At 48.7% G+C, this 14,315-nt stretch overlaps 1 protein-coding gene across 2 annotated transcripts in view; it reads right to left on the bottom strand.

Moving 5' to 3' along the window:
• WARS2 (tryptophanyl tRNA synthetase 2, mitochondrial) overlaps positions 1 to 14,315 on the bottom strand; it is a 152,731-nt gene that overhangs the window by 77,390 nt on the left and 61,026 nt on the right. The window contains exon 3 of one of the 2 annotated variants that reach the window (XM_085620710.1): positions 31 to 111. The exons of the other annotated variant lie outside the window; for it this stretch is intronic. Coding sequence (XP_085476836.1) covers positions 31 to 111 — 81 coding nt within the window. The remainder of the gene's footprint in view (positions 1 to 30; positions 112 to 14,315) is intronic. 2 annotated transcript variants of the gene reach the window in all.

A 14,315-nucleotide genomic window follows, 5' to 3' on the forward strand; every position in this document is an offset into this window, starting at 1 on the left:
GCCACGCTTTATTCAATCATCCGTCATTACCTTCCACTGGGGCAGGTGTCGTACACGTGGTATGGACGTCAGGCACCCCAGAATCCAGGCCAGCTCTGCGTGTTCGGACACCTAGAAGCAAAGCACAGCAGCAGTGTGTAAGCGTCACTATGTATGTATACCTACACACTATACACTTCAGCAACTGCAAGCACAACAACAGCCCAGCTTCTGTTGCGCACCAGCTAGAACACATGCCGACAGTCACACCGACATCACTACCCAAAGCTGCCCAATGGGCAAGCTCCAGGCTCACTCTGGAACACAGCGGCACATTAGAGTAGAGATGCCTCTTCCATCAGACCCAATGTTTCTACTTCCTTAAACGAAGACTGTTCTCAATCAAAGGCCCTTAGACTACAATCTACTGTGAGAGGCACCCGAACCCAACATTTCCACTGCTTCTTGTTCCTCGAGATAGGAGAGCTTGATTGAGCCTCGCTGTCATGACCATGTGCAGCTAGGCTACCTGCCTCTGGCTGCTGACAGCTGAAAGGCAGCACCATCGCTCTAACACGGCAGAACACATCTATGTACAGGCCGCTCATTTCATCAGGAGCATCGCTGAAGCAGCCGCCTCGTGTCTAGAACAGAGGAACGTGTCTTGTTCATGCCCACCAGCAAGGAAGCATGGACTTCCCAGGTGGGATGCACTGTATGAGCACAGGACGTTTGGCCACCAGCTCTCAATACTCCAGGATGGGTGAGGCACTGCCAGCAGAATGGAGGCAGGAACAAAGGGGCTCATACCCAACAACAGCAGGCTTCCCGTGGAAAAGGCGACGCTCTAAGGTAGACAGAATACATTACCAGACACATCAACACGCAAGGGTTCATGGTGTGGCACAATGCCCGATTGTCTGGCATTGTACCTGCACTGGGCTGACCACTGGGTATGATAACGCCGTGCCCTAAGGAGTATAGAGACACAGAGAGGTCACTTCACACTGAATGAGGGCTGGTTAATCAGGGGAAACTTCACTTCATAGCCATCTAGATAGAAGGGTTAGAGATTGTCCCAAAACATGCGGTTCCTGAACGCGATCTCCTGTACCGTGGGCAATGCAGGGGACGCGCGACTCCTGAGGCTTACTTTGAATGATCGATCTGAGGGGATCAGGTGGAGAAACTAAGGGAGTAAGACCGGCCGGCGGCTCTGCACTAGGAGAGAGTTCCACTTATTGCACCAAGAGGCAGAAGCTCCAAGACCGGGCTGCCCACGTTAACTCCTCTCTACACTGCTCCTTGCTCAAGAAGCCTTTGGTCTTCATTGTGCTCACAAGGGGTCTCCTTGCCCAAGCTTCAGCCCCTTCTTCTGGTTCTATCTGCGTGTAGGAGCCCGCCATGTCCTGGTGCACACGGCACCGCGCCTGCTCCTCCTGCAGCGTGGGGCGGCTCAGAGCGCTCTACTACAGCGATGATGGAAGGAGCTAAACCCAGAGTCAAACAGCAGCTGAGGGTACAGGCAGAAGTCTGTTCATTCTTCAAATCTACATTCTTGTCCCACGCGTTAACAAGTTTTAAACGTTCGATGAAAGCAAAGCCCACATGTTTGCTGCTGATGAGCACAAGCGTGGAGGGTTAATTATTCACACAAACGGGCCTTCCCCGCATTATCTCCTTCATTATGAAATTTATTTCTATACGTTTTTGTAACATAACATTTCAGTCTTTACTTATGAGCTGAATAAGAGGAGAATGTGCTCGTCTACTAACAATCTTTTGAGAAGGCCACTTCTTCAAGTGGGAGCAGGCTCAAGGGGACCTTAGGGGCAGCTCCACTAGTAAACAAGCATTGTCATCTCCAAGTACAAATAGATAGTCAAGTACATAGATAGTCAAGTACAAGTACAAATTGAAGACTGTCAACGCGTCCGGGTCCAATGAAACAAAGTTTTAGTGACACAATCAGTTTGTGGATCTCCTTAGAAAACATTTCTGGCAGCTAAGGCAGGTTTTACTTACGTTCATAAAATCCAGGGAAAATAAGAAACATTTGCTCTATTCAGTCTTGTGTTTCCAAACCCCCGGCTGGGCTGCGGAATAGAGTCAGACGCCATTTTCTCGCTATGCAAAGTAGGACCTGATCCTTATGGTTTTATCTCCACCTATCAGAGAAAATCATTCTCCTCCACAAAACAACTACGGCCCTGTCTTTTCTTCGTGGCAGACACTGGACAAATGTCATCTTTAGCGTTTTGTGTTCTCTTTGCATGGTCGCACAGAAGTGACCACGTACCCCTGCAATCTTGCAAAGGTAAGTTCAGAAGCATAGTTTCAAGAGGAAAACGCTGAGCCTCGCTGTGCATCTTTTCTTTGCTTTTTCTACAGGCGTTCACATTTGAAAGGTTATCAGCTTTAAAACTTTCTTCATCCAATTATGAAAAAAATGTGAATATTTCTATTAACATGTAAGAAGAGAGCGATCCGTTACCATCAACAAAATAGGTCACAGAAAAGAACCGTTTATTTTTGCTTTTTTTCAGAGAATACTTTGTACGTTATTTTTGCTTATTTCAGAAGTGCAGTAGCTCGACTCTGAGTGAAATTTATCCCATTTGTATATCCACTTTCTTTAACCTGTACATAAATATTTCTGCCACAGGCGCATACCGTTCCCTGAAACCTCACTAGGAATAGGATAGGAATAGGGTGCATGTGTGTGCAGCTGGCTTTGCATACATTAATTCATACTTCGTTCATGTGCTTAAAACGCCTCTGGATCCACAGGGCTAGATGAAGAGAGTTATACCACCTGGCAGAGAAAATAAAAGAATGGGGGGCACACGAGATGAGGAGCTGCTCACTCAATGACTTCATTTTTATTAAAATTAGCTTAAATAATTCACCAAAGCTTAAACATTATACTTGCATACAAAACCGATTAAAAACTAAAAACTACAAAGATCAAGTTGAAATGACTAAAAACAGTAACGTTCCCAAATGGACCAGCTCGCGCCTCCATCTCTTGATCCAGACACTCACGTGACAAACTTCTCTCCTAAAACACACGGAGAGGCCTATCAGGTCGGCAAGAATATAGCTGTCCAGAGGTCTTTTCCTTGGGTCAGTGGTGCATGCATTCCCAGAGGCCTTGCAGATGGCGTCACCCACCTCAAAGAATGCGACAGCAGAAGGACTCTTCGTAAGCGAGGTTCCGCCCGTTTCTGGAGTGTGCTGCCCTGAGGTCTCTGCTGGTGCAACAGTCTTTTCCTTGGGTCAGTGGTGCATGCATTCCCAGAGGCCTTGCAGATGGCGTCACCCACCTCAAAGAATGCGACAGCAGAAGGACTCTTCGTAAGCGAGGTTCCGCCCGTTTCTGGAGTGTGCTGCCCTGAGGTCTCTGCTGGTGCAACAGTCTTTTCCTTGGGTCAGTGGTGCATGCATTCCCAGAGGCCTTGCAGATGGCGTCACCCACCTCAAAGAATGCGACAGCAGAAGGACTCTTCGTAAGCGAGGTTCCGCCCGTTTCTGGAGTGTGCTGCCCTGAGGTCTCTGCTGGTGCAACAGTCTTTGCCTTGGGTCAGTGGTGCATGCATTCCCAGAGGCCTTGCAGATGGCGTCACCCACCTCAAAGAATGCGACAGCAGAATGACTCTTCGTAAGCGAGGTTCCGCCCGTTTCTGGAGTGTGCTGCCCTGAGGTCTCTGCTGGTGCAACAGTCTTTTCCTTGGGTCAGTGGTGCATGCATTCCCAGAGGCCTTGCAGATGGCGTCACCCACCTCAAAGAATGCGACAGCAGAAGGACTCTTCGTAAGCGAGGTTCCGCCCGTTTCTGGAGTGTGCTGCCCTGAGGTCTCTGCTGGTGCAACAGTCTTTTCCTTGGGTCAGTGGTGCATGCATTCCCAGAGGCCTTGCAGATGGCGTCACCCACCTCAAAGAATGCGACAGCAGAATGACTCTTCGTAAGCGAGGTTCCGCCCGTTTCTGGAGTGTGCTGCCCTGAGGTCTCTGCTGGTGCAACAGTCTTTTCCTTGGGTCAGTGGTGCATGCATTCCCAGAGGCCTTGCAGATGGCGTCACCCACCTCAAAGAATGCGACAGCAGAAGGACTCTTCGTAAGCGAGGTTCCGCCCGTTTCTGGAGTGTGCTGCCCTGAGGTCTCTGCTGGTGCAACAGTCTTTTCCTTGGGTCAGTGGTGCATGCATTCCCAGAGGCCTTGCAGATGGCGTCACCCACCTCAAAGAATGCGACAGCAGAATGACTCTTCGTAAGCGAGGTTCCGCCCGTTTCTGGAGTGTGCTGCCCTGAGGTCTCTGCTGGTGCAACAGTCTTTTCCTTGGGTCAGTGGTGCATGCATTCCCAGAGGCCTTGCAGATGGCGTCACCCACCTCAAAGAATGCGACAGCAGAATGACTCTTCGTAAGCGAGGTTCCGCCCGTTTCTGGAGTGTGCTGCCCTGAGGTCTCTGCTGGTGCAACAGTCTTTGCCTTGGGTCAGTGGTGCATGCATTCCCAGAGGCCTTGCAGATGGCGTCACCCACCTCAAAGAATGCGACAGCAGAATGACTCTTCGTAAGCGAGGTTCCGCCCGTTTCTGGAGTGTGCTGCCCTGAGGTCTCTGCTGGTGCAACAGTCTTTTCCTTGGGTCAGTGGTGCATGCATTCCCAGAGGCCTTGCAGATGGCGTCACCCACCTCAAAGAATGCGACAGCAGAAGGACTCTTCGTAAGCGAGGTTCCGCCCGTTTCTGGAGTGTGCTGCCCTGAGGTCTCTGCTGGTGCAACAGTCTTTTCCTTGGGTCAGTGGTGCATGCATTCCCAGAGGCCTTGCAGATGGCGTCACCCACCTCAAAGAATGCGACAGCAGAATGACTCTTCGTAAGCGAGGTTCCGCCCGTTTCTGGAGTGTGCTGCCCTGAGGTCTCTGCTGGTGCAACAGTCTTTTCCTTGGGTCAGTGGTGCATGCATTCCCAGAGGCCTTGCAGATGGCGTCACCCACCTCAAAGAATGCGACAGCAGAAGGACTCTTCGTAAGCGAGGTTCCGCCCGTTTCTGGAGTGTGCTGCCCTGAGGTCTCTGCTGGTGCAACAGTCTTTTCCTTGGGTCAGTGGTGCATGCATTCCCAGAGGCCTTGCAGATGGCGTCACCCACCTCAAAGAATGCGACAGCAGAATGACTCTTCGTAAGCGAGGTTCCGCCCGTTTCTGGAGTGTGCTGCCCTGAGGTCTCTGCTGGTGCAACAGTCTTTTCCTTGGGTCAGTGGTGCATGCATTCCCAGAGGCCTTGCAGATGGCGTCACCCACCTCAAAGAATGCGACAGCAGAATGACTCTTCGTAAGCGAGGTTCCGCCCGTTTCTGGAGTGTGCTGCCCTGAGGTCTCTGCTGGTGCAACAGTCTTTTCCTTGGGTCAGTGGTGCATGCATTCCCAGAGGCCTTGCAGATGGCGTCACCCACCTCAAAGAATGCGACAGCAGAAGGACTCTTCGTAAGCGAGGTTCCGCCCGTTTCTGGAGTGTGCTGCCCTGAGCTTTGGCTTGCCCACACTTCATCTGCTTTTGACAAGAGGTTGAGGTGACCCGTCTTTGAAAGCAGCACTTCCTGCTGTCTCAACATCCAGTTGGGCTTACCTTTGCCTTATTGGTCGCCCATCCAACGCGCGCCAGGTCTCACTACACAGCAGGATTTCATTCGCTACAAGAGAATGCAACGCTTTTGGTTCCTCGGTGGACTCACCTCTTGACCTTCACATCAGACAATCGTTTCTTGATGCATCCTCTCCAGCTCCTGCTGCAACCTTCTGCTTTTCGAGAGGACTTAACAACAACAAGCTTTTCCTCGACACAGCGAACTCTTACACGCAAACATTCCTTCTCCTGTGTGGAGGCCTTCGTTTAGCGTGTCGTCAGTGTGAAAAGTGGACACAGGTTAACATTAAACAGGTGCCTTATTTACCGAAGGCCTCGCCGCTGCCTGTGAGGTGCGCTCTTTGTCTAAGTGAGAGCCCTCAGGTTCCATTCCGGAGATGCCAGCCCAGGACACCACGCAAGCAGAATTACAATGTTTTAACCGCCATATTTTATAACATGATATGCTTTAGAAGTAGATAAAAATAAAATAATGTTTTTATTATTAAATAATGGTGTTTCCTTAACAGAAATATGTGAAATGAATTTGAACAGCAGACATGATCCGATCAACACAGACCTAGAAAGCGAGTTTGCTTCTCTGGATGTGGAAAGAAGGGTCAACACGATGGGAAATTAATTTGCTTCAATGTGATGGGAAATGAATGAGCAGTTCCGTCCATATGGTGAGGAGCGCAGAGGGCTCCCTGTAGGGTTTCCAGCCTCAGCAGTGAGAATGAGTGCAGTGATGTGCCAGCCCCACTACAGACGGGGAACCTACCACAGACCGAGTGCTGGCAGTCCACCGCGAGGCCCACGCGGCGGCTTCTCAGGTAGGGTTACTCACCGCCATAGGAAGGGTTCCTTCCCACTCTGACAGACCCTGCTGTGATCGGGACCCTCTGCAGGAACCCATCCTGTGAGGACTGAGGCCAAGCATCTACAACACAAACGATACTCGGAGCATCTTTCAATATCACGGAGCTGCCAGAAGGCTGGAATCTCCATAACCCCAAGTCCTGTTTCTGGGCTCCTCCCTCTGGAGGTGGCCAGAGCATGTCCTTGCCTGGAGGCCTGCTTTCAGGGGTTTACAGCTGGCAAATGAGCGAGGAGACAGTAAACAGAGTTAACTTTGGGACCTCCCAAACAGAGAAGTGCTGGCCATGATTTAGAAGCCATCTACTCGGTTTCTTTCTTAAGGCCGGGGAGGTACTTCGGTGTTGAGAGAGGCACATTCCATCCTCTGAGTCCTTCTAAGAGGGGGCATACACCTTTGGAGCTGCAGTGAATACCATTTCCCTTCACAATTTTGTCACCAAAAACAAAATACATTTGTTGGGTTTCCACAGAAAACCACAAGGAGAGCAATTACAGCTGGACATTCATGGCACCAAAGGACGTACTGAGTTAAGAGGCATACCACGCAGACACCCAGTCACTGTTTGCACCTGTAAGACGCCGTAGCGGCATGTCTGCTATGATTACGTCCCTGTTTTTTTTTTTTTTACAGCTCGACCAGGGAAGGTAAGATTACAGCCTGGATGTATACATATACTGACTTTTCTTGCTCGGTTCAGTGACTGCAAAAACAGCCGACACCCTCAAAGCACTTGAAAAGAAGGCAACTCCTTCACTTGAAACCGCCCAGCAGATGTTCACTTTAGACAATGAAGCTGAGAGCAATGAGATGGTTGGTCCAATTATGGAAAGGACTGGGATGTACATAGTGCAGGTCCAGGGACCTTAGTCTACAGGCACAAATGTGCACTGATATTTTATCTTACTACACAGATAAAACACCTTCAACTCAGTGCAGGAAAGTACCCTTTTTGTGTGGTGTACAGACACACACACACTTTTTGCTCCACTGCAGATGGTTATGACTCTGGAGCAGACACTCACCCCCAAGTCACAGATCTGGGTTGAATCCATCATCGTTCTTTAGCTCACTTCGCCACCTCACTTCAGACCCAGCCATATGCAAATCAGTCTTGACCCTGTGCCTCATGGGAACAGTCCAGCCCGAACTGCCAAGCCAGGTCTTCCCTGGATGGTAAACAAGCATCCTGGGACCGGTTTCGGGGTAACACCCCTGATCAACTAGGCTTGCTTGAAACCAGTGGAAAAGTGAGCAAGAGACCCACGTCTGGGCATACCCTGCCAACTTAGGGTGAACAAAGCAAACCCAAAGGGGATGATGGACGGAGCGTTTGAGCAAATCAAACACTCACCCCCAGTCAACTGATCTGGGTTTAATCCATCATCATTCTTTAGCTCACTCCACCACCCCAGTTGAGACATGGCCATATGCAATTCAGTCTGACCCAGTCTCAACCAGCCTGAACTGCCAAGCCATGTCTTCCCTGGACCGGAAACAAGCATCCTGGGACCAGTTTCGGGGTAACACCCCATATCAACTAGGCTAGCTTGAAACCAGTGGAAAAGTGAGCAAGAGACCCACGTCTGGGCATACCCTGCCAACTTAGGGCGAACAAAGCAAACACAAGGAGATGGACGGAGCGTTGAAACTTTTCAGACACTCACCCCCATTCACAGATCTGGATTGAATCCATCATCGTTCTTTAGCTCTCATCAACCCCCCAGTTCAGACCCAGCCATATACAAATCAGTCTTGACCCGGTTCCTCATGGGAGCCGGCGAGCTCGGACCAGAAACTAGCATCCTGGGACCGGTTTCAGGGTAACACCCCTCATCAGCCAGCATAGGTTGAATCTGGTGGCATGGAGAGCACGGGACCCAGGTCTGGGCAGACCCTTCCCACTTAGGGCGACACATGCAAAAAGAACAGATGATGGATGGAATGCTGAATCAATCAAACATTCACCCCCAGTCACAGATCTGGGTTAAATCCATCGATGGAGGGAGTGTGTTCCAAAGCTTCGATGCCGCAACAGCAAAGGCTCTCCCTCCCCATCTTGCCCTGTGAAACCTAGGAATAACCAACAGGTTTTTACCAGCAGAACGCAACTGTCTAGTGAGAACATGCCGTTGGAAGAGAGGTTTAATTCCCACACGGCCCGAGTTGTGAAGTGCTTTATGAACAATGCCTAAGGCCTGAAATATAATTTGTCTGGCAGCCGGGAGCCCGTGCAGTCTCAGAACAGCATCACAAACTGAATGATATTTGGGAAGATCCAAAGCGAGTCTTGCTGCAGCATTCTGGACAAGCGGCAGCTTATCAATGGCGGCCTTGTTAATGTCCAGGTAGAGGGCATTACAATGAACCATCCTGGACAGAATCAGTGCTACAGCATCTTGTTTACGCACAGAAAGAGAAATAAATGGAAATACCTTCCCAAGGGTCTTAATAACCCAATAAAAAGGATCATACTATCTTATTGACCTGAAGATTAAAGGACAGGTTGTTGTTAACTAGGACACCAAGATTCTTTGCGGATGCAGCAGGGCTGGGACATTGCCCAGGCGTTACTGGCCTCCAAGAGCGAGTCCAGATAGCTTGTTGACTGACAAAGATCAAAACCTCAGTTTTGTCCCCTTTCAGTCGGAGGAAATTTGCTACCATCCAGGAGGCCATGGCCTGCATGAAGTTGTTTAAGTTGGAGGCGGAGGCCTCTATATCCTTTGTGATAGACACAATTATTTGTGTATCATCAGCATTGGATAATGCCTGCAGCCCAAAGGATCTAATCAGCTTGGTCAACGGGGAGGCCACGGCCTGCATGCAGCTGTTGAAGTTGGCAGAGGAGGCCTCTATATCCTTTGTGATAGACACAATTATTTGTGTATCATCAGCATAGGATAACGCCTGAAGCCCAAAAGACCTGATCAGTTTGTCCAGCGGGGAGACATTTATGTTAAACAAAGTTGGGCTCAGGGATGAGTCCTGAGGAACTCCACACAAAGTGGCTCTAGGGTCAGAGTAGAATTGGTCCACCACCACCGTCTGTGACCTATCAGTCAGGAAGGATGCCAGAAGCTTCAAAGCTAGGTCCGTGACCCCAATTTCCTGTAAGCCATCAACCATCCTGATGGAGAGATGGTGTCGAGTCTATAGGGGACTAGGGACTGTGAGCTTAGTCTTTTGGCCAGAATTGGTGGGCTCGGAATTAAGACTATCCAAAGAAGAGAAAATCCCAGATATTTTGGAATGAAAGAATTTAGCCGTACGATCACAGAAATCCTGTGAGCTCTTAGTATTGGGGGAAACAGAAGGTATGGATAAAAAATCGATCAGTTTCAACAGATCCCTGGGGGACTTGAATGATGCAATCTTCTGATTTCAGTATAAGGATTTCTCTAGCTTAATGACTGCTTTGCATTCTACCCGCTTAGCCTTATTGTTGGCTCTTTCGAGCAGATCATAATGTTGAAGCCAAATGCATTCTTGGCGGTGACAAGCTTTTTAAAGAATTCTCATCTTTTCTGAGAACCAGGGCGAGGTGGGCTTCTTCCTACCTACATAGGATTCTTTAAGGGGCGCAAGAGCGGATGTAAGCCATGCCGAATACTCTGTAGCTACCAAATTAGTATCATTATGGTCACTCCAAATTTGACTGTTAAGAGCCCGTAAAAAGGCTTTCTTACTTATACTTTTCCAATTTCTTTTAAACACCTTATTAATACTCCATGGGACAGTTTAATGTGTGGTGGGGAAGGAAAGGGAAAAAGGGACAGCATGATGGGCAGACCAAGTGAGGGGAAGAGGTTCATCTACCCTAAGGCGATGGTCACAAGAGAAAGTGCCATCAAGAATGTGTCCCGAATCATGAGTAGCTGTCCTTACTAATTGTGGAAAACCACAACATAACATTGTATCTCTGAAAGCCTGCAAGACTTTACAAGAGTCGTTGTCAAAATGAAAATTAGAATCTCGCAAAAGGGAAAGATTTTGTTTAGCAAGATAGAGTTCTATGAGGTTAGCGAACTACATGGTAAAAGAAGACCTAGGTCCAGCGGCCGATAAACCAAGATTCCAGCAAAAGATTCGATTGGGAACACCTTTAGAGAGAAAAGTAATGCTACACAGGGAGTCTTAGGAGTAGATAATGGCTCTATAAAACAGGTATAAGAAGCCTTTTATATAATGGCCCAAACCCCTGCACCCCCTCAATTTTGCCAGTTCTATCAAGCCAGGAGATGGTATGTCCCGGAGGAACAGCATCAACCAGATCAGGACCTGAGGGGTCCTTAGCCCAGGTCTCTGTAGCGAACACCCAGTCCGGCTCATGATAGGAAATAAAGACGTTACAACTCGATTTGATTTTAATAAGTGATCTGGCATTAATGAGAAATCCAGTGAGGGTGTTCATATCCAAGCAAGAAGGAAGGGAGACATCCTGAGCTATCATCGAGCCCAATATCAGGAAGGTGGGCTGAAAGTTACAGACAGGGTCGCCAGTAGTGTTGTCAGTCAAGAGTTCTCCCAAATTGAGGGGGAGAAAACAGGCCGCAACATTACCCTGTTCACGTGTGTTAAGAAGCTGTTCTCTGGGGTGAGTATGTTATCCTTTTCACTGGTACAAGAACCAGGGGTCCTGGAGCAGTGCAGTACAGGCACAGAGGGGCTTGCCTTTGGCGCGTCCACTGCGCATCCGCCCCAGCATGCCAATTTATGGCCGTTCCTTCAAGCACTAGGCTGCTAACTCAGCCGGAAGTGCTCCTGCCTAAATAGAGCGGCTCCACTTCCCTCCATTCAATCGGAAAAGAACGCCACGGCAGACCGGGGAAACGGCTTAGGGTAGGTAGACAAATTAAAACACAGTAAGGAATAAGTTAAAAAATTAATGCAGCGCGAGGATAGAGGTAATAAAAAATATATTGAAAAGGGACAAACGCAACAAGGAACCTAGCGTTAGGCTAACAGCACTGATTTGCATATTGTTGGGTCTAAACTGGAATGGTGTGACATGCAAAAAAAAATGGATTTAACTCAGATCTTTGACTAGGGGTGAATGTTTGATTGATTAAGCATTCCGTCCACCATCTGTTATTTTTCCTAGTAAACTACTGACAGCCGGCCTGCCATTGCAGACTGCAGGAGCAAGGAAAACTGCTTGAACACGACTCTGCACTCACCATGTCTGGTAGTGTCAATGCACTACCTTTAATATATATCAGTCACCCCTAAGGTAGGTCTTCTAAAGACCAGGTGGCAGGATGCAGTATATCAGAAGTTTGGACACATACGTACAAGCTTTATATGTCCCTACAGTGCCATTTACCAATAAAGGACACTAAGTGATAGACGGTCCACAAAGTAACCTGGGCTGGCACCCGGGCAAACCCATGGTTGGCAGGTCCATAACGGTACTGCCTAAATGTCATGTTTGGTATCAAACAAAGTGCCTTCTCACCTCTGACATGAATCTTGTGTCAAATGGTGATTTGGCATGCACCGAGGTTGCTACCTTAGAAGTTGCCCACCGGGTTGTCCCAGTTTCTTTGTACTCTGGTTGGCAGCCTGCACTTCCACCTGCCAAGACAGGATTCTGACCTCTAGTCAGGCAGTGTGATGACTCCCAGTAGTCAGGAACAAAGACCTGGACAGGAAGGAGGTCGGACATCCTCCCTCCCAGGAAGGCTAGTGAAGTGGCACATCAAAGGCTGCACCACCTCAGAAATGCATCAGGGCGGAGTCCCAGAGGAGCAAACAGCCATCCTCCAGCCCAAGGCACATTTGCACCCGGGCAGGTAGGAAATTAGATAATTCAAGGAGGTGTACACCCCCACAGGGCTAGCCAGGGTGGCCAACCCAGCCTTCACACTGAAAGTAGGGTTCTGCCAATTATAGAAGTGGCAGAACAGAGGGTTCTGGGTAGAAAAGGTGACCCAGACCCCCGGATGTGGTCTTCTCCAGGACAAACTAGCTGCATGGAATAGCAGCCCAGTGGCTACTTGCTCCCACACCCCTACATCTAGGTTTAAGGGCTACCCCTGACACCAGAACCTCTGTTCTGAACAACCTGCATTGTAGAGGACAATGAAGAGATGTGTGTCTGCGACAACAGGACTTGCATAAAGCAAAAGAGGAATACTCCACACTCCTAGGCTAACTCTTGGTTCCCCAGATTGAGTGTGCTACAAGCTTCCATAGGGACCCATCTGTCTCCACTGTACTAGTGCCATCAGTTCCCTGCAAACTGCAGGTAAAACAACGCTCCAGGTCCAATGAATCGCTGGCCATCGGGCCCTCTGTGAGATCACCCAAATCTAGATGGTTAGTGCATTGCGGGAACTGCAGTCCTGTCTTCCACGAAGTTGCATACAGCTACTGTGTTCTCCGGGACAAGTGGACGTCGAAGTAACTTCTCTAAGGATTACCGCTGCTAAGGATTGTTGGTCGCCAGTCTGGCAACCAACCCCTTCACTTGATGCTGCACCTAGAGGGAACTCCGTCTGACTGCCGACAAATGTCAGCAACCACCCCGTTGTTGTGTTTTTGCAAATTGTTCCCCACAGCACCGTGTAACTGGTAAAAGCAGCTCTCTCGCAGCTCCCCTTCAGCAACAGGGACAGTCAAGACTACTCTGCAACCTGGCTCCACTGGCCAGGCCAAATAGATGTGACTTTTGTGGCTTGGTCCTGGGACCCGCATCACCTTTACCCTACTAGAGTACGACGCAATTGTCACTAGTGGCTTTTCCCATTGCCCACAATGTTCAATTTTCACTACATTACATGGCACTGATTTTACATTGCTTCTAAAATCTGTAACTCCGGTTATATGTATGCTATTCAGTTTGTTTTTGTGTCTAAATCCGGGAAACTAGAAGTACGGCCCGAGAACTGCATGTGGCCCTCCTGACCTTTAATTGCGCCCCCCTGGTGAGCACTAGGCTGCTGTTTACTTGACAGAGCAGGAACATTCAGAAAGCTGTGAAAAAACAGACCTACTTAATTTAAACGTTAACTAAAGTAACAGTAAAGAAGAAAAGAAGGGGTCCTAGACAACTTTAGTTTCAAATAGATTTTGCGCTAAACATGTATAAGCATGATAAAATCTGCAAACTTCAAAAAAGCGTATTTTATTTATATTGCAGGAGTGTTTGACCTTAGAGAGTTCTAGTTTCTGAGCAAGATATCTAGGGATTTTGAAATGGAGGGCTGTGTGTGTCATGCAGGCATTCTTTTGCTGGATTCTGGCTTCGACAGGTAGCCAGTTGAGGGATTTCAGATCAGGGGCGATGTGGTTGTTTTTTTGTTTAACCGGTGATGAGCCTAGCAGCAAAGTTGAGCGGGGCTCTCAGAGGAGCCAGTTTGGATCTGGGCAGTCAAGAGAGGCTTGCACTTACATAGACCAACCTGGGAATCACCGAGGCTTGCACTGCACTCTTGAAGTCGTTGGGGAAAGGGAGGGATTTAATTTTCTTAGAATGTTCATTTGGTGATTCGCTCCTATGGTTCCTACACTATTACGTTTCTGCATGTTTAGGTTCTTGTCAAGAGTTACTCCTAGTGATCTCGCAGTCAATGACTTGTGGAATGCAGTTGAGGGCTGTTAGATTTTTCAACCATTCTTCAATGTCAGGTTACTGGTTAGGTGGGGCGATTAGTAGGAATTCCGTTTTTTGAGTATTTAGTTTGAGGTGATTGGATGCTGGCCAATTTTGAGTTTTCTGCAGTGCTGTGCTGGGGGATCTGATGTCTTCTGGAGCGGAGACTTTCTGAGTGTAGTTGGGTATCATCAGCATACATGGGATAGTGGATGTTGAACAAACTCAAGTGGTTCCA

Source organism: Triturus cristatus, chromosome 8 (genome assembly GCF_964204655.1).
Source record: "Triturus cristatus chromosome 8, aTriCri1.1, whole genome shotgun sequence".
NCBI lineage: Eukaryota > Metazoa > Chordata > Amphibia > Caudata > Salamandridae > Triturus > Triturus cristatus.